Source organism: Urtica dioica, chromosome 5, assembly GCF_054948205.1.
Source record: "Urtica dioica subsp. dioica isolate 48M chromosome 5, U.dioica_male_clone48M_v1_H2, whole genome shotgun sequence".
NCBI lineage: Eukaryota > Viridiplantae > Streptophyta > Magnoliopsida > Rosales > Urticaceae > Urtica > Urtica dioica.
The window spans coordinates 31,872,249-31,891,039 of record NC_142760.1 but is presented as its reverse complement, the minus strand read 5'-3'; the positions used below and the strand labels follow the sequence as shown (position 1 = coordinate 31,891,039).

At 41.7% G+C, this 18,791-nt stretch overlaps 2 protein-coding genes across 3 annotated transcripts; one reads left to right on the top strand and one right to left on the bottom strand.

The window, feature by feature from the left end:
• Positions 1-1,227: 1,227 nt before the first annotated feature.
• On the bottom strand, positions 1,228-5,324 carry LOC149397911 (beta-1,4-N-acetylglucosaminyltransferase family protein). Of its 2 annotated transcripts, none has more exons than XM_089615042.1 (4): positions 5,174-5,324; positions 2,691-3,446; positions 1,616-1,969; positions 1,228-1,432 (listed from the first exon to the last, which is right to left on the bottom strand). In XM_089615042.1, the coding sequence occupies exons 2-3, from the start codon at positions 3,428-3,430 to the stop codon at positions 1,618-1,620; spliced, it is 1,092 nt and encodes a 363-aa protein (XP_089471168.1). In that variant the 5' UTR covers positions 3,431-3,446; positions 5,174-5,324; the 3' UTR covers positions 1,228-1,432; positions 1,616-1,617. The 2 variants fall into 2 exon arrangements, with proteins under 2 accessions (XP_089471168.1, XP_089471167.1); XM_089615041.1 differs by lacking the exon at positions 5,174-5,324 and adding an exon at positions 4,564-5,167.
• A 759-nt stretch (positions 5,325-6,083) lies between these two features.
• LOC149397910 (ABC transporter I family member 10-like) lies at positions 6,084-7,621 on the top strand. Its single transcript, XM_089615465.1, has 4 exons — positions 6,084-6,376; positions 6,449-6,535; positions 6,923-7,048; positions 7,176-7,621. Exons 1-4 carry the CDS (start codon positions 6,332-6,334, stop codon positions 7,422-7,424), a joined length of 507 nt encoding a protein of 168 aa, XP_089471591.1. The 5' UTR covers positions 6,084-6,331; the 3' UTR covers positions 7,425-7,621.
• The last annotated feature ends 11,170 nt before the right edge of the window (positions 7,622-18,791 follow it).

The following is an 18,791-nucleotide window of genomic DNA, read 5'->3' as shown; positions in this document are numbered from 1 at the left end:
GGCTTAGTTAAGATGGGCGTTGGATTTGGCTTAACTAAGAGGGGCGTCTTCCTCATAGGCTCATATTCACTCGAAGCACTTGGCCCCCTTAGATATTGAAGTATCAGAGGCATTTTTCCGTCGATCTTTAAATGAAGCTGCTTGTATCGTATAAGGGTTAGCCTCGATTCCTCTTTGGTTTACAACGTAAATGAGGAATTTTCTTGAGGTCTCTCTAAAAGCGCATTCATTCGATAGGTCTCGAGCAAGTTTAGATTCATCTGAACATTTTGGACAAGTTTATCTACAAGTTTGTTTGCTCCAGCATTTTATCGACATACACGTCCATAATCTTTCATTTGTGATCCAAGAACATTTTATTATGAAGTCTTTGGTAAGTCGCTTCAACATTCTTCATTTATATGTATTAGCTCAGACCAGTTTGGTGCTGTCAAATGAGATAAGAAATTGATAAAATGAAGATTTTATGTGTGATTGATAAATATTTTTGTTGTGATTTAGAATATGTGTACAAGTTTCTAATTTAAAAATAGTAGCAATAGGAAGTAACTTTGAAGCAGTATAGTAGATAAACAATCAAATTAAGCTTATTTATTTACCATTTTACCCATATTTTATCTTCTAAAAGAACAATCAACTTCTAAACTGTTTATGGAAAAATATTTCTTTTAGTTTTCTATCCGGTACAAAAAGTTGTTGTCTCCACATTATTATTATTATTATTATTTTTTTTTAGAGAATGTCATTTATCTAGCCTATTTTGTTCTGTCTATATATATACCCTCCAACAATTAAAAAGTGTATGTCTACCATTCTACCATATCAAACATAATGTTAAAATCTCAACCTCCTAAAACGGATCTTCCTCATTTTCAAAAAAAAAAAAAAAACGGATCTTCCTACATCTTCAAGAAGACAGAAGAGAAGTACAGATTTACTATAAATATAAAATTTTATGATAGTTTTAAATATATCAGCTACATTTAAATATAGAGAACAAATTATTTCAAAAGTAGTATTTTATATTATTTATCTCATAATTAACAAAATATCAAGAAATCGTAAATGATTAACCCTTGTCCCTTTCAAATGGTAAATACTAACAGCTAAGTCGTAAATATTAACTTAAATTAACACGTAATTGATTATATACACTTACACAAATATAAATAAAGTTGAAGCGACAAACTGAGTCTAATTTCTACTATTTTATTTTATTTCTATCATTATTAGATGTTTGAAATGGGCAAAAGAATCTACTGGCCAAAAAAAAAATTTTGAGTGCTTTTTCGGGGGAGTATATCAATATATCCAGGAATCCAAAAATGCTCTTAAAAAAAATAAATAAAAAAAGTAACAAACCATATCGTAAATCTTACGTAAATAGCCAGGACGATGAACGATGACGTGACATTCCTGATTTACCCTTTCCCTGAAATAAAAAAAAATAAAAAATAAAAAGAAGATTTTACGTCAATTTACACATGCAAATAAACGTACATGGCTACTTATCCTAAGATTTACAAAACGTTGGCTGTATTGCAATGTAAACTCGTAAATATGACCATATACCTAATAGACCCTTCAATATGTATAATCATATATAGATATATACCCTTAGAGCTCGGGCGTGCGAAGACAGCCACCGGGCAAGAGGAACTTGAACTTCTCGGCGTTTCGTATCAAATAAGAGGGCAGGTGCACGGCGGACGCGGAGCGGGGGATCGGGCCCATCTTCTTGACGAGGTCTCTGAAGGTGTACTCTTCCGGAAGCATGTCGAAGAGGTCTCGCCCCTCGCACACGAGCCGTTGGATCCTATTCACGTCCAAGAAGTCCCGTCGCCGCACTCGGTCCGCGTGGCTGTACGCCGTCATCTTGAACGCCACATCAGCGATGTTCCGGAAGCAGAAGCTGCAGTGCCACCCCGCGTCCGAGAGGATCGTGTCCGACTGCCGCGAGTGCCGATACCTTTTCCCGATTCGGAAATACCAATTAATTATGAGAATTTAGAAGAATAATACTAAAGTAACAACTGCTATGAATGAACAAAGTAATAAAGAAGGTACTAATATATTGTGATTAAATAGGAATTAAAAGCTAGGAATATTGCTTCATATAGATTAAACACTATGCAAGTGTAAAAGTGCATAAAATAAGGGAACTGGAGCAGAACAGTAGTTTTTTTGGTGACAAAGGATAAAAATGTAAAATTTTATAAATTTTTTTTGTGTATTTTTTTCATGCAGATAGATCAACATTTCTAAAACTAAACGCATGTTTGTCGTTTACTCACAAAATGTTCCTTACTCAACTACTCAAAATGCACATTTTATCCGAAGTTATACAGAGGATAAAAATGTTTTTAAGTTTTTATAAAAACAACATTTTTAGGATTTCTTAACGAGTAGTCCATACTTTTTATGCAGACAAAACATCATTTCAAATTTTGCGAAAAAAAAAATGTTTATCCTAATTTTTTTTTTCTACACTGAACAAAATGCACATTTAAAAAACGTTTCTAACAGTAGTTTTTTTGGGGAGGAAAGATAAAAATGTGAAATGTCTAAGACTATTTTTCTTAAGAGTACTTTATATGCACATAAATCAAACATTTCACACCAAAAAAAAAAAAAAAAAAACATTTTTTATTTTCTGCAGTGAGAAAAATCCAGAGTTAATGAATACTTACCGCGTCCTTGGGCCGTATATGTGGGCCGAGGCCCGCCAGCTCCCGTGGCCCGCCGGGAACTCGAAGGAATAGAGATACTCCCGGAGCTCGAGATGGACCGGGTTGGGCGGCCCGTCGCACCACCGGAGCAGCCTCACCGCCGCCGGGCTCGGAATCTCGTCCGCGTCCGACATGATCACCAAGTCTCCGTACGCGACCCCGGACCGCCGGAGCAAATCGTCCATGGCCATCCTCTGCCGCCGCTCCACCTCGAACGGGTCCTCGCGGGGCCCGCGCCGCCCGGGCGCCACCGCGTAACGGGTCTTCCCCTCCGCGAACGCGAACCTCCGGCGATTCTCGGCGAAGTGGAGCGGCTTCGCGGAGCCGGTGAAAGTCGCGTTGGACTCGACGATCAAGAACGCCGAGACGTGGGGTCCGAGCTCGCGCCAGCGGATCTCGAGGAGGTCGAGCTCGTTGCTGAAGATGATCGCGTCGAAGACTTTTCGGGGCTCGGGCCGCGGGGCCCACCCGTGGAGCCGGCAGAGTCGCTCCGTCGTCACGTTCTCCGCGTAGAAGTGGGGGAGGACCACGAACGGCTCCGGCGGGGTGTCCCACAGGGGACGGAGTAGGTACGTGATCTTCCGGCCGTGGTTCAGAGCCAGCCCCGCCAAGAAGATCAGCGCGAGGGCGAGGATGAGGAACCTCCGTGGGCCCCGCCTCGGGCCCGCGCGGCTGGGCCGGGCCGTGACCAAGACGCTCATGGACTAGCTCCCATGCCTGAAAGCAAAGCACAGATACAAAATTTTCCAGGGTCAACTTATACCATACATGGATAGAAAAACAGTTATACCATACATTAATTCCTTTTGGTTTTACTTCAAGGAAATAAATTCAAGGGTTGGCTAAAAAAGACCAAAATCAGATTCATCAAAGATACTTTTTTTAATGCCATTAATATTTTTTCCCCAAATCAAATCTATGTCATTACAGCTTCATGACTATATAATTATGTAATCTATGAACCCAATCATATAATTGAATAATATCTAACAGTTATATTAATGAACATGTAGGCATACATGATTTCTCAGCAAGAAAGCAAAGCACAGATACAAAATCTTCAGGGTCAAATTATACCATACATTAATTCCTTTTTTTTTCAAGTTAAAAAATTGAAGGATTGGCTAAAAAGGCCGGAATCAGATTCATTAAGGATATTTAATACTTCCTAAGAGATGCCAAAAAAAATTTCCCCCAAATCAGATCTATATCCTTATAGTTTCATGACTATATAATTATGTAATCTATGAACCCAACCATGTAATTGAGTTATATCTAACAGTTACATGAATGAACATGTGGGCATAAAAGATTTCTCAGCAAGAAAGCAAAGCGCATATACAAAATCTTCAGGGTCAAGTTACTTTTGGTTTTTCTTCAAGGAAATAAATTGAAGGGTTAGCTATAAGTCTATACAACAAAATACGGGAATCAGATTCATTAAGGATATTTATTACCTTCCTAAGAGATACCAGTTTTTACCCCAAAATCGAATCTATGAACCCCAATCATGAATTGAATAATATCTAACAGTTCTAATAGTTATACATATGCATATGTATGATGTTTTTTTAATCTGAATATGTACATGTATATATGATTATTGTTTTCTCAATAAGATCTCCAAAAAAAGAAAACTCTACATGGAATATTACAATAGAAAGCAAACCTTCGTTAAACAAGCCAAAACTTTGACATAATCACGTTAATACCAAATCTGTAAATTTGGGTTTTTTTTTTTTTTTTTTTTTTTATAGAACCCTAGAATTTCCTATGTTCTTTTGACCAAACCAATAATTAATTAGCTCATTTTATAGCCTTGGTTAGAGAATACCTTGAATTTTCACAAGAGCGATTCATATTGGAAGAGGTCGACGGAGAAACTTCAAGCGAGAAAGAAAGAGTTGGTCGGGGAGATTGAGTGAGGTGGGATGAGAAAGACACTGGAGAGATCGGAGAGGGTCGAGATAGCGATGAGAAATGGTGAGGAAGAAGATGATTTGAGAAAAAAGTCAACGATATTTAGATTTTTTTTTTTGCTCTGAATCAACGATATTTAGATTGACATCAATTTTTTATTAGTATTTTATTCACATCGATTCAAGTATTTCGAACAAAGAATTAATAAACGCAATCACGAACACATCAACTATGGCAACAATTTTCAGGTTAATTAAAACACATATCTATGATAAATAATATATACATAAAAAAAATAAAAAATAAATAAAAAAACCACATTCGAGCAAAAATGGAAATAAATTATGCTGTTCAGAGTCGATCCAATACCTCAAAAGTCGAAAACTATATATGTTCTCGAATTTAAAATCCTAGCTAAGGTGAAAATCTAAGTTCGTGAGCAATAAATAGAAGATCAAAATCAAAAGGAAATAACAAATGAAAACATAATAAGAGAAACTATCTGAAAATGGTTTGATCTTAGCCTGAATTTATTGTCCCTCAATTTTCAAAGCTCCAACGACGTTCCTCGCAGACTCTAGAGAGAGAAAGGTAGAGAGAGAAAGCCGGAGATTATACAGCTGAAGCTCTGGAGTAAACTTCGGGGAGTTCAAAAAAAAAAGTAAAGCGAAATAGATCGTGTGTAATTATGCTGCTGTGAATTCAACACGTGGATGATTGTAATTGGATTTTCGTTGTCCGTTGGCTTATACGATATGAGGACGCGTCACGCCAGGTACATTTTTTTTTTAGAATTAATGACATTTTTGGCCCCTCGTCTTGGACCTCTTTAACACCTTGGTCTCTAATTAAAAAAACCTACAATCTTGGTCCATTATGATCAGCCAATTTTCATATTTGGTACTTCTATTAATTTTTCTGTTAAAATTGGCGGATACTCATCACGTGCAAGTCACGCGTGCGAATTGTGGAGGGTAATTATGTCTCACCTATATTTCATTTCATTTCATTTAATTTAAGAATTTCAGAGTAATTTAATTTAAGAATTGCGACCGTCGAAGCTCCAGAACGACAGCTCCACCGCGTGGCTCGCCAGCACGTACACCCTCCCCGCCGCGGAGCACGCCGCCACCACGCACCCGCCGTCGGGAACGCACCGGCTCCGGAGCCACGCGCCGGCCTCCACGTCGAACAGGTCCATCGACCCAGCGTACACGGCGAAGATGGTGGGTCCGACAGCGCAAATCTGGGCGTGCGGCGGGGCGGCGGCGAGGAAGGCGGAGAGGTTCCACTCTCGCGGTTTGTCTTTGGCGGGGAAGGAGAGGGAGGCGGAGAGGGCGAGGAGGGAGTGGCGGAGGAGGTTCCGGCGGCGGCGGAGGTGGAGGAAGGAGGCGGAGAGGATGAGGGAGCGCCACCGGAGAGGATGAAGGAGGCGGGGACGGCGCCGCCGAGGTCGAGGCCGGCGTAGTCGCTGCCGTCGCAGAGCACGAGGGCCCCGCAGAAGCGGCAGGGCCTCTCCCCTTCCTGCTCGCACACGATGCGGCCGCACGACAGGCAGTTTCCGACCAGCGAGTGCCGCCGCGCCTGGCACTCGCACGCCTCCCCTCGCCTGAAAACTATCGACCCTTTCCCCAGCGATTCTCAAAGACTGCTCTCTTCGAATTCCCTCTGGACAGCTTTGGATGCTTCTCGGCCCCAACGGATGTGGTAAATCTACGTTTCTCAAGGTACACGCTGATAAACAAAATCTCAGCTTTTCCCAAATGTTCTTTACTTAATTTGTTTGTTGTACTGAGCAGATTTTGGCGGGTCTTTTGAGACCAACAAAAGGAACAGTCTTTGTAAAGAAACCTAAGAGCTATGTATTCCAAAATCCAGATCATCAGGTTTGTTATGTGCTATTTGTTCTTTGACATTGTCAGTTAGTAAAAGAAAAAAAAAGATAGGAAATCTGATGAGATTCGCTCCGAGGAACACAAAAATTTATGAAATTTTTATCACTGTTATTGCTTCAAATGAAATGAGCAAGTTTTGGGTCAATTCGGTGTTGTATTACCCGGATTCTACATGTCCAATATAGCTGATCAGATACTAAAAAAGAAAAAGAAACTTATGTTATTCTCCTCAAGAATTTAGTTAGACCATGATTTCTATGTTGCCATCAAGGAGTGATTTCGATATGAATCTTTTTGGGTTTGTTCAATTGAGTCCAAACTATGCAGTTCACTCGGAGTAACTCAAAACCTTTTTTTTATTTTTTTATTTAATGGCAGGTAGTGATGCCAACAGTAGAATCAGATGTGGCGTTCGGGCTCGGAAAGTTCAATCTCACTCGCGACGAAGTCAAGTCTCGTGTTTCGAGGTCTCTCGAATCCGTTGGCATGCTTAGCTACCAGCAGGTATGTAGAATTACAGAGACACGCAAAACGGGTCAACTAATTTTTTGTATTTATTTTATTTTTTCCTTTTTTTCTTGCTCGCTCAAGGACATGCGTTGGCATTTAATTTTCGTTACTGTTTTATCAGTGGTCGGTTCAAACTCTCAGCGGGGGTCAGAAGCAGAGGGTCGCCATAGCTGGAGCCCTAGCCGAAGCGTGTAAAGTCCTCTTGTTGGACGAGCTTACAACTTTTTTAGACGAAAGCGACAGAGCCGAGGACGAGGATTTCGAACCACCGCTCGCTGTCGAAGAGGATAATGTGATGGTTTATTTTTTATTTATTTTTTATTTTATTAATTTTAATTGTAATATGATTTGTTTTTTAATTTATTATTAAATTACGATTTTGTCCTCGTTTAAAAAGCACATGATAAGCACATGATCCATTTTTCATCTGTTTTGACGGTTTTTTTAACAGAAGGACTGAGAGTGAAAAAGTGACTATCATAATGGGCCAAGATTGCAAGTTTTTTTAATCAGGGACCAAGGTGTTAAAGAGGTCCAAGACGAGGGGTCAAAAATGTCATTAATTCTTTTTTTTAAGTAAAAAAAACGGTTCATTAGGTAAATTTTATATAAATACTAAATAGCTGATTTTATATATTTATAGACCTAGGTAAATAATCATTTCTACTTATTAAAGACACGTCATTTTTTGGGTATTTACTTAAAACTAACGAAACATTGGTTATATAGTAATTTATTTTAGCCGATTATTTATCTAATTTTTTTGAAAAAAAAGGTATTTCTAGTTAAGAAGACATTTAGCTTTTGTTCTTTATAAAAGTATTGTTTTTGTCTATCCAGTAAATAACGTAAACTTTTTCTATCCGGGTACATAGATATAGGTATATGACTTATGGGTTATATTAAATTTTTAGTTTAAATATCCAATAACCAACAAATAATTCGTAAATTTCATTTGAAACTTTGTCATTCGTAATTTTCATTTGAAAGTTTCTATTTTTAATTTTATATAACAAAACTTATAATGTTACTCATTAAGGCTTGAAAACAGTTGAGAATACTCAGAGAGGTTCAATGAAGGGAAAGTCTGTTTGGGAAAAACTATCAAGCTCTCTCAACTGATCAGTGGCTTGATTGTATATATATATTATCATGTGAAGTGAGCAAGGTCATTATTGGTGTTTAATTCTGGAGTTTGAGAGGTAGAGTTAGTCATTTTTGAATCACTTAAAGGTTGTGGAGAGGCTGTTTGTGTAAGAGGTATTTGTTGTGGAGAGGCTGTTTGTGTAAGAGGTATTTGTTGTGGAGATGCTGTTTGTGTAAGAGGTATTTGTTGTGGAGAGGCTGTTTGTGTAAGGGGTATTTGTTGTGGTGAGGCTATTTGTGTAAGGGGTATTGCTGATGAGGGAAAATGAGCTAATGTAGGTGTATTTTTGGTTAGGTGTACATGATCAGAGGCATAGGGAAAGCTATTTTCATCAAATGCCACCCTACAAATGTAAGTTCTCCTAGACTTGGATAAGCACACGTACCCTTTGTGTTTGCCACTATAGCCAATGAATGTGCACGCTTGTGATCTGTACTGAAACTTATGCGGATTGTAGGGCCGTAGATAAGGGAAGCAGAGGCATCCAAATACCTTCATGTGAGAGTAGTCAGGCTTGATGTGATACACTGCCTCCCATGGCGAGATGTTGTTGAGGACTCTAGTTGGTAGTCTGTTGATAGTGTGAACTGCAACAGCAAATGCATCACACCAAAAACTTTGTGGTAGACTAGCCTGTGCTACAAGAGACAATCCTGTATCGACAATATGCTTGTGCTTCCGCTCAGCCATGCCATTCTCCTCATGGACCATTGGACATGAATTCCTGTGTAGAATGCCATTCTCTTTCAAAAACTTTGTCAGCACTCTATATTCCCCTCCCCAATCACTCTGAAACATCTTGATTTTACTGTTGAATTGATTCTCAACTTGAGCTTTGAACTGTGTGAAAATGTTGAACACTTCAGATTTTGCCTTGAGAAAATAAATCCTCACAAATCTGGTGTGTGCATCAATAAATGCACATAATATCTGAAACCATTTCTGGACAAAACAGGGGAAGGACCCTATACATCTGATGTAATTAGCTCAAGAGGATGATTGTACTCTGTTTCAGAACTAGCAAACTTCATTTTATGACTTTTTCCAAGATAGTAAGCTTCACAAAACATATCACCATGAGTTTCAAATCTGACATTGCAAGTAGCTAGAACAGACTTCACAATATATAATGAAGGATGACACAATCTTCTGTGCCACGGCTGGATAGTCGGGGAAGGCTTATCTGTGGAGTGCTTATTTGAAAGAAGAGCAGCTGTATTCCCTGTTGTAGCTGCTGAAGAAAAACTTGTAGAATCTTTATGCTTCCTTGAGAGCTAACTTGTAAAATTGTCGAACACGTAGAGTCCGTTCCTAACACTCCCTTGAAGTAGAACCTTGTGTGAAGCCAGATCCTTGACAACACAATATCCAGGATGAAACTCAAATAAACTTGGTTATCTCTTGCAAACTGAGATATACTAAGTAAATTTGTAGCTATCCTAGGAATGTGTAACATTTTCTTCAAAATCAGCATCTTGTATTTATTATCAATCTTAACACAATAAAAACTTGATCCAACATGAAGAATTTTCAAACCTGCTCCATTACTGATGTAAAGCGTGTCATTTCCGTGGTAAGGAGAGCTCAAAGCCAGGTTGGACAGGTCATTGGTGATGTGATTTGTGGCTCCAGAGTCAGGAAACCAATTTGCATCTGGTGCACTCGAGAAATTGTTGTTGTTGCAGTATTGAGAAGAAGAAGAGGCCACATTTGCACTGTTGGTGGTGTTGTTGTTGAAGAATTGGGAAGAAGAAGCTAGATTCGCAGAGCAAGATCTGTTGGATAATTCTTCGAAATTGAAGACTTCGAGGCTTGAATCACGCATAGGAACGCTTTCCTTATAGTATTTCGAGTACCCCAAATTGTCTTAAGGTTTCTGTACAAGAATACCGCAGGATACGACAAGTCTAGTTCGGACTGCACCAAGACAGAGTGAAAATCCGAAAATATGCAAGAACTGTGTTTCTGGATAAGTGTTTCGAGAAGAGAGAAAGTTGATTCGAAAACCTGTGTAGATTACTGAATCCGAAGTCGGATTATATAAGCAATCGTACCTGTTCGCGAAGAGGTTCGACGAACAAACGCACTGTTTCGGTCGAACTACGGTTATAGTCGCAAACGACACGACCGTTGGCCAAACGATAGCTCGTTTCGAAGCGACGTGACCGTTAGTTCGAACGGTAACCATAAATAACTGCTAAATGAGGAGGCGCGACCGTTGGCGAGAATCGCCGCGAGAAGCCCGCGGACCGTGCCGTTTCGCTTGGAGGTCGAGCTCGCCAGGAGGTCGAGCTCACCAGGAGGTCGTCTAGTCGACCTCGCCCTCAGGCTGAAATGACTTCGTCATTTCATCCAGTCGACCTCGCCCTAGTCGAGCTGAAATGACTTCGTCATTTCGTTCAGTCGACCTCGCCGCAGTCGAGCTGAAAAGACTTCGTCGAGCTCGCCTAGTCGACCTCGTCACTTCCTCATTCACCTGTATTTGTTCCATGTGGGACTCTTTCCCACACACAAACTCACTTTATCAATCAACAACACACTATTTTGTCTTTTAGTGAACAAATTAAATTGAGCTAATCAAAGCACCTATTTAATGTTACTCAATTTCCAACAAGATCCACTGTTGTTGTTCTGTGGTGTTCCATTTCCATTGTTGAAGCCGAAATTTCCTTGTAGTATACTCTGATCGAACCGGTGATAACATTTTAGTGCCATATGTCCCATTTTTCCACACACCTGACACTGAACACGATTGTTGTTGTTGTTGGAACGTCCTCTTCCACGGCCTCGATTTCCTCGGCCACGACTGTTGTTGCCAGAGTTTTTCGACTGATTTTCGGATCGATTCTGAGCGAAATTAGCTGATGGAGTGCTATTGCTGACATGATGCTGATCAAGCCTTGACTCGTGAGCGGTGAGCCAAGCTGCCATGTCTCGAATGTTATACGAATCTGTCCTTGATGTAACCGAGACTACGAATGAGTCGTAATCGCTTCCGAATCAGTGAGAATATGCAGAATTAGATCTTCTTCAGAGATCTTGACTCCAATCTCATTGAGACAATCTGCATACGACTTCATTTTCAGAAGGTAATAACTCATTGAAAGGTCACCTTTCTTTTGAGTTTGAAGCTTCAATTTGTACTGGATCACTTTCGCCTTTGACTGAGTTGCGTATAGCTGTTGAACAGCGTTCCAAATCTCCGATGCGGTGTTGCAACCGATCATTTGGGGAAGAACTACAACCGCCATGGACAAGATAAGCCAGCACACGAGCAATTGATCTTGGCAACTCCATGTGACATACTCTGGATTCACAGAGCGCCTGAGAATCTGAGGATTATCTGGTTCATCGCGTATCCTTTCCGGTGGACACTCGATTGTTCCATTGAGAAAGCCTTCGAGTCCGTTTCCTCGAACTGCGGCGTTGATTTGCTGATGCCAGATTAGGTAGTTTTCTTTATCAAGCTTGACCGAAATTGGATGATGAGATGGATTGAAGGTTATGGATGTAGATCTAATGGAGTTTTGTGCGGAAGAATGAGTTTGATCGAGTGGAGAAGCCATGGATGAGCTTGAACGCTCTGATACCATGAAAACAGTTGAGAATACTCAGAGAGGTTCAATGAAGGGAAAGTCTGTTTGGGAAAAACTGTCAAGCTCTCTCAACTGATCAGTGGCTTGATTGTATATATATATTATCATGTGAGGTTGTTACAACAGATTTCATACATAACTGATTTTCTAACCAACGCCATCTCTGCACAGCTGAGGTGTACGTCTGCTAATAAGGCTGAATAAAAAAAAATCGAATATTTGAACAGATGACCCAAATTTTACAACTATGTCATATGTGAATAAAATTTGGTTCGGTGAACTAAAACAAGATTTCAAACCGAATATTACTCGTACAACTATGTCAATAGTATCTCCTTGGCGTATGTTTAATTTGTGCCTCCAGCATTAATTTTTGTTATTAAAATTACTTCGCGCTTTTAAAATCTCTAATGAGCCTGCATACATGGGATTCGAAACTTGGACGTGTGTGGAAACAATGTCATCCATTATACCAATACCAATGAGTACTTTGTGAAATTTAATTTATTATTATTATTATTATATATATATATATATATATATATATATATATATATATATATCAGATAATAACCGAATAAAACCAAAACCGGACTAAATAAATCATATAACCAAAAATTGGATTTTAGCTCAAACTGCCTGGTTTGGGTTTCGGATTTTGAAAATCGAATATTCGATTTTGGTCCAAAATTTTGTTAAAAATCGAACCGAACCAAACTATTTCATCCCTAGTTCAATATTTCTATATATATATTAACTATTAATAAATAGTATGTGATAAATACGTTATCTTTTGTCCTTAGTTGAATTGAGATAATTCTTGAAATTACTAAAAGGTTCCATATGGACAAGAGAAGAGAGTAGGAAATAATAGATATAATAGAAACAACTATACAATTGGGATGTCTCACTCTTTTGGACATGTTGCCATGCACGCGGTCCACTTTAATTAGCAAGATACCTTTTTTTAAAAATTAGTATGCGAAAATTGTTTTTTCAATGCGAGAATCGGCAATTTTCCCAAAAAAAACTAAATCGTCCGGTCCGGTTTATCGCGTAACTCAAACCTTGATAGTGAGCCATGTGTCGCTAGTTATGAAACCACATCATTAAACAAAGCATAGCAAGGAAATAATTTAGTTAAATAAGGAGCGATGTCGCCTAGGCAGTGATCTACGGGCGGGGCTTGAACTTGGAGGCGAGTGGTGGTCGTCGTTGTGTGCATGGTGTGAAATGCAATATGTTAGTTCTTCTTCGTGTTCTTCTTTCTGTTCACAAACGCGATTGTCGACTCGAACCCCATGTTTACTTTACAGTTTCATTTAGCTTTTTATTTCTCGTTTATAATTTTACTTAGAATAAAAGGCAAAATTGTCTGAAAATAAAAATAAATAAATAAAATTATGAAAGGTTTGAAAATATGGTCCATTAAGTATATAGTCATATTAACATTTTCACATTGTTATACAGACCATCTTTCGTAAATACTAGGTAAATGGTTACGCCCATGTATTTACACGTCTAAATTGACGTAAATACCCTACCATTTTATTTCAATGAAATGGCAAACAAAGAATGTCACAAAATATTTGTGGTCATTTACTTAGTATTTACGAAAGAGTAGCTATATAGCAATGTGAAAGTGTAAATATAACAAATTACCTAATTATTTGTTGAACATATAATGTATTTTTGGAAATGACATCTTTGATATCAAATGAGATATCTGTATAGCATTCCCAGAAAATGATAACGCAATAGTACCAAGTACTATATATTAAAGAAATTACTTGACAACAAGAAATTACTACCATCTTCTCCTCGCTAAAGCTGAAAATTTGATTAACTTCCACTAACTACTAACCTTAATACATGGTCAAAGGTTAATTGTTAACATAAAAAAAAAAAAAATCAATTCAATTAATTACAATTAATCGACTTAACCTAATATCATTTATTGCTGTTTTCTTTTTTGCTTTTTCCAACGTCAATTAATTGCTAAACTTCTCTATTTTTTATTCTCAAATAGAGTGATGGAACAAATGCTTTAATGAAAGCAATAAAACGTTCAATATATATTGAAAACATATGGCAATAAAACGTTTGTATATTGAAAGCAAGCAAGGCTCTAGATTAAAAAAAAAAAAAAAAAAAAAAACGAGCTTGATATTAAAAAAAGGCTTTATATTGGAAAAGAAAAACGTCCAGACTCTATAAAAAAAAATGTACATAATGTTTATAGAGAAATTAGGCCATACCAAACATTGTTTGAAGTTTTTTTTTAATATATAACCAAAAACTGCATACTGGCACTTTTAACAAAATTAGTTTGTCCATAATAACCTTCTTAACTCACGTGTTTAAAACTACACACTAGTCAACTTTGAATCTTTTTTTTTTTTTAAACAAATATTGTCCCGTGTATAGTTATTACGGTATTTATATTTTTTTTTTTTTTTTTTGAAAGAAAGTCCTGAGGACTAATTCATTGAAGGCATGTCAGCCAAAATAATATCCATCAGGCATGGGGGTACAGAGTTTGGCCAAAAGGAAAAGGCACCGAAATTAAGAGCAAACTTAGCAAGATAATGAGCGGCCAAATTACAAGTTCTGGGTATATACTGAACCAGGAAGAAGTCAAAACTCGCAGTGGCCACCCTGATGTCTTCAAGCACTCGGCCAATATCTGTCGTTGGCAGGGTGCTGGAGCGGAGCAGCGTGGGAAGCATTGCGCAGTCGGTCTGGACGGTGAGGGCTGTAATTCCAAGGGAGCTCGCCACGGAGATTCCCCGGCTGATGGCTAGGGCTTCTGCCAGAGTAGGGGTGAGAGCGGCGTTGCCAGGCGCGATGAAGGACCCTCGAACGACTCCAGTGGCGGTACGGAAAACTCCACCGAGGCCGCACCGGCTCCCGTCGGAGGAGAAGGCCGCGTCGGTGGACAGCGCTATGATGTTGTGGCTCGGAGGCGGCCATTTTTTGGGTCGGTCTAAGGTCGGGGAGAGTTGAGGAGACCCTGATGACGAGTGCTCACGGTAGTCCTCCAAGAGGCCGATGGCGTAGTTGAAGGAGGCCTCAATGGAGGTGACTCTGCTATTATGGATCTCTTCGTTTCGCCGGTTCCACGCCGACCAAGCGAGCATAAGGAACAAGTCGAAGTCTTGGCTGTTGAGACGTTCCTTGATTTGGATCAAGAAGGCTATCATGTCGCCGTGGTAGCTGTCCTTGATCATCGGCCACCAGCCAGCGAACTTCCATAGCTTCTTACTCTCTTTGCATTCCCAAAGGGCATGGAAGGAAGTCTCGGGGCCACCTGAACAGCGCGAGCAGCGAGGGTCTATCGGCATACCTCTCGTGACGAGGTTCCGGGATGTGGGAATCCAGCTTCTGCAGGTTCGCCAAAGAAAAGATCGTACCTTTGGGGGGATCCGACGCTGCCAAAGAGTTTTCCACCATTGGCCCGTTGCTTGGTGTGAGGAGGACTCCGTAGTAGGATGGGAGGCAGCAGCAATCCAGTAGCCACTCTTGGCTGAATATTCTCCGTCGTTGGTGTGGTGCCAACAGAGTGTATCCGTGACCGAGTTGGAGACTCCCGGGAGCCGAAGGACAGCCTCCGCGTCGTCGGGGCAGAGGTAGGCATGGAGGAGCGTGCGGTTCCATTCCCCGTTAGGGAGGGCCAAGTCGGCGACCTTGGTCCCGTGAGGGATTGAACCGGTGTGGCGGATTCGAAAATTCCCTGCTCTAGGCAGCCAGCGATCGCTACAAACGTTGACGTCGGCTCCGGTTCCAATCCTCCAGCGAGTGCCTTTCTCTAGGAGTTCCCGGCCCCAAAGAACCCCATTCCAAAACCCGGAGGCGTATCGAGAGCTCGCAGCCTCAAGGAAAGAGGAGTTCGGGAAGTAACTCTCTTTGAGGACCCGGGTTGCTAGAGATGTAGGATTACGGAGAAGTCTCCAACCGGTTTTTGCGAGGAGGGATTGATTGGCCCATTCCAAGTTCCGGAATCCCATGCCTCCGTGGGATTTCCTCTCGCACATTTTCTCCCACCGTCCCCAATGGGTTTTTTTCTTTTTCTCTTCGGAACCCCACCAAAAGTTTGCCGTAAGCGAGTGGAGATCGTGGATGAGGCGCTTCGGAAGTTTGAAGCAATGCATGACGTAGCTAGGCAATGCTTGAATGATAGATTTGATGAGTACTTCTTTGCCGGCCGTGGAAAAGAAATTACCCTTCCAACCTTTGATTTTATTCCAAACCCGCTCGCGGATATAGCTAAAAACTTCCGCTTTGTTTCGGCCGATGGATAGAGGGAGGCCTAGGTACTTGTCGTGACTTCCTATGATGTTTACTCCAAGCACTCTCACAACCTTGTCGCCTTGGTTTGTCTTCACCGTTTTTCGAAAGGTAATCTCCGATTTCCCATAATTGATGAGTTGACCGGAAGCCCGAGCGTAAGAGTCAAGGCAAGCCCGAACTTCTCTTCCCTCTTCCTCCGTAGCCCGGAAAAACACCAAACTGTCGTCCGCAAAGAAAAGGTGTGAGACTTGAAGGCCCCGGTCTCCGAAACGAATTCCATGAATGGTGCCTTGAGATTCGGCGCGGCGGAGAAGGGCGGAGAGACCTTCGGAGCATAGGAGGTATAGGAAGGGGGATAGAGGATCCCCTTGTCGCAGCCCTCTATGCGGAGTGATACTTCCTTTCACTTCTCCGTTGATTATGAAAGAGAAGTGAACGGATTTCACACATCTCATGACAAGTTCCACCCACGAGGGAGCATAGCCTACGCGGAGCATGACCGCCTCGAGGAAGTTCCACTCAACTCGATCAAAAGCCTTCGACATATCGAGTTTGAGAGCTCCGCATTTGCCGTTCCCGAACCGTCCTCGTTTCATAGTGTGGGCCCCCTCAATGCCGATTGCCACATTGTCGAAGATTTGCCGACCTCCGACAAACGCGCTTTGGTTTTCGGATATGACGCTTTCCATCGTAGCTTTTAGACGGGTGGTGATGCACTTGGAGATAGCCTTGTAGATGACGTTGCATAAGATTATCGGTCGGAACTCTTGAATCCTCGTCGGGTTTTTGGTCTTCGGAATCAAAGCGATAAGAGTTTCGTTGAGGGACCCAAGATCTTTTTTGTCGTTGAGGACCCCGAGGCAAATCTCGGTCACACTGTTGCCCACAACTTCCCAGTATTTGTGAAAAAATAGCCCGGGGAATCCGTCTTTCCCGGGGGCCTTGTTGGGGTCAATGTCTCGAAAGGCTGTCCGAACATCATCGCTTGTGAAAGCCGAGGTCAGCCAGGTGTTTGTCTCCGCCGTGATACAAGGATCTAGACAATGAGTAATACGAGCAATGTCTCTCGAAGACGGGTTAGACGACGAGAAAATATTGTCGAAAAAGCTCGAGATTATACCTTCCACACCTACGGGATCGTCTGTCCAACGTTGAGCGGCATCGTAGAGCCCTCCAATTTTGTTTTTTTTCCGGCGCTGCGTAGCTTTCCGGTGGAAGAATTTGGTATTGCGGTCTCCTTCCCGAAGCCACGACACTCTACTTCTTTGTCGCCAATAGATCTCCTCCTTTGCAAGAAGAGAATTTAGAGCTTTTTCTTCACTTCGGATCGCCGAGGAGTCGTAGAGGGAAGTGGATGCGTTTAGGTGACTAAGAGTGGCCTTGTGCTTCTCGATGTCGGAAGTCATAGCTCGGTACTTCTTCCGACCCCATGAGTATAGCGCCGAGGCGCAGCGTTTTAGGGCAATAGGCGAAGAGGCTCTCCAGTGATTGATGATGATCGCCTTGCATTCGTCGTCTTCGCACCAGGCCTTCTCGAAAACAAAACGCCGCTGGCCTCGGGGAGGCTGCTGAGAGTGTCCCTCCGTGGAGAGGAGAATGGGGCGGTGATCAGAGGCCCAAAGGTCGAGATGGGTGACTGAAGCATTTGGAAAAAGAGTCGCCCACTCCTCGTTAGCTACGCAACGGTCTAAACGTTCAAGTGTAACGTTTCCGTCTAGAGTTTCTCGGCGCCAGGTGAAGGGATCACCATTGTAGCCCAGGTCTTCCAATTGGCAATCATCGAGAGCTTTTCTGAAAGCTGCCATTTGGCCCGGGTTTTTCCAGCAGCCTCCCTTTTTCTCGAAGTTGTAAAGCAGTTCGTTGAAATCCCCTCCGCAAATCCACGGGCCATTATGGAGCTTGTGGATACGGGAAAGGAGATCCCATGTGAATTTCCGGTGGGACGGGTTTGGGTTGCCGTAAATCCCAGTGATATACCAACTTAACCCATTCTCATCCGTAATCAAAGCATCGATGTGTCCCCTCGAGTACGAGCCAATGCTAAGATTGATATTATCTTTCCAAAATAGAGCAATACCACCGCTCCTGCCCTCGCACCCCACGCTGAAACAAGAGCCGAACCCCAACTTCTGTCTGAGACTTTCCGTGTATGCTTTCGTGGATTTTGTTTCAGATAAGAAGATGAAGTCCGGTTTAAATTTATGAATGTGGAAGTGCAGGGCGTTCATCGTCTCCGGGCTACCGAGCCCGAAGACGTTCCAAAAAACACCAATCATTGTGACCGGTCGCCCCGGGACACGAGGGGCGCCGATATAATGTGTTTTGGTGGTTCGGCCAAATCTTCCTCATGAGAAATAGCCAGAACCGGTGGAGAGCCGGTTGTTGAAGGAGGTGGAACCTCATACCCGATCAGCGGGGTCTGGATAGGGGTGGTGCGACGACGTTTCCGGGAAGCCGAGAGGGGGGAGCTGGTGTTGGGTTGTGGTGGGTTGGTGTTTTTTGGCTTTGGGGTGGTTTCTGGGTGTTTTTTGGTTTTGTCAGGGGAGATAAAATCGTTAAAAGTGCGTTGCAAGGTTTCTGAGAGCTGGGATATATCTTTGGCTTTGGGTTCCTTATGATTTGTCCCAGGGGTAAGAGAAGAAGAGGATTTGGGAAGGGTTGGGCTTGTGTGAGTGGCCGGCCCAGATGAGGGAGGGGGGGATTT

Coding starts and splice junctions, on each gene's coding strand:
- LOC149397911 (XM_089615042.1), bottom strand. CDS start 3,430: ATGAGCGTCTTGGTCACGGCCCGGCCCAGCCGCGCGGGCCCGAGGCGG. Junction 1,970..2,690: donor ATATACGGCCCAAGGACGCG/GTAAGTATTCAT, acceptor AATCGGGAAAAG/GTATCGGCACTCGCGGCAGT.
- LOC149397910 (XM_089615465.1), top strand. CDS start 6,332: ATGCTTCTCGGCCCCAACGGATGTGGTAAATCTACGTTTCTCAAG. Junction 6,536..6,922: donor TCCAAAATCCAGATCATCAG/GTTTGTTATGTG, acceptor ATTTAATGGCAG/GTAGTGATGCCAACAGTAGA. Junction 7,049..7,175: donor GCATGCTTAGCTACCAGCAG/GTATGTAGAATT, acceptor CTGTTTTATCAG/TGGTCGGTTCAAACTCTCAG.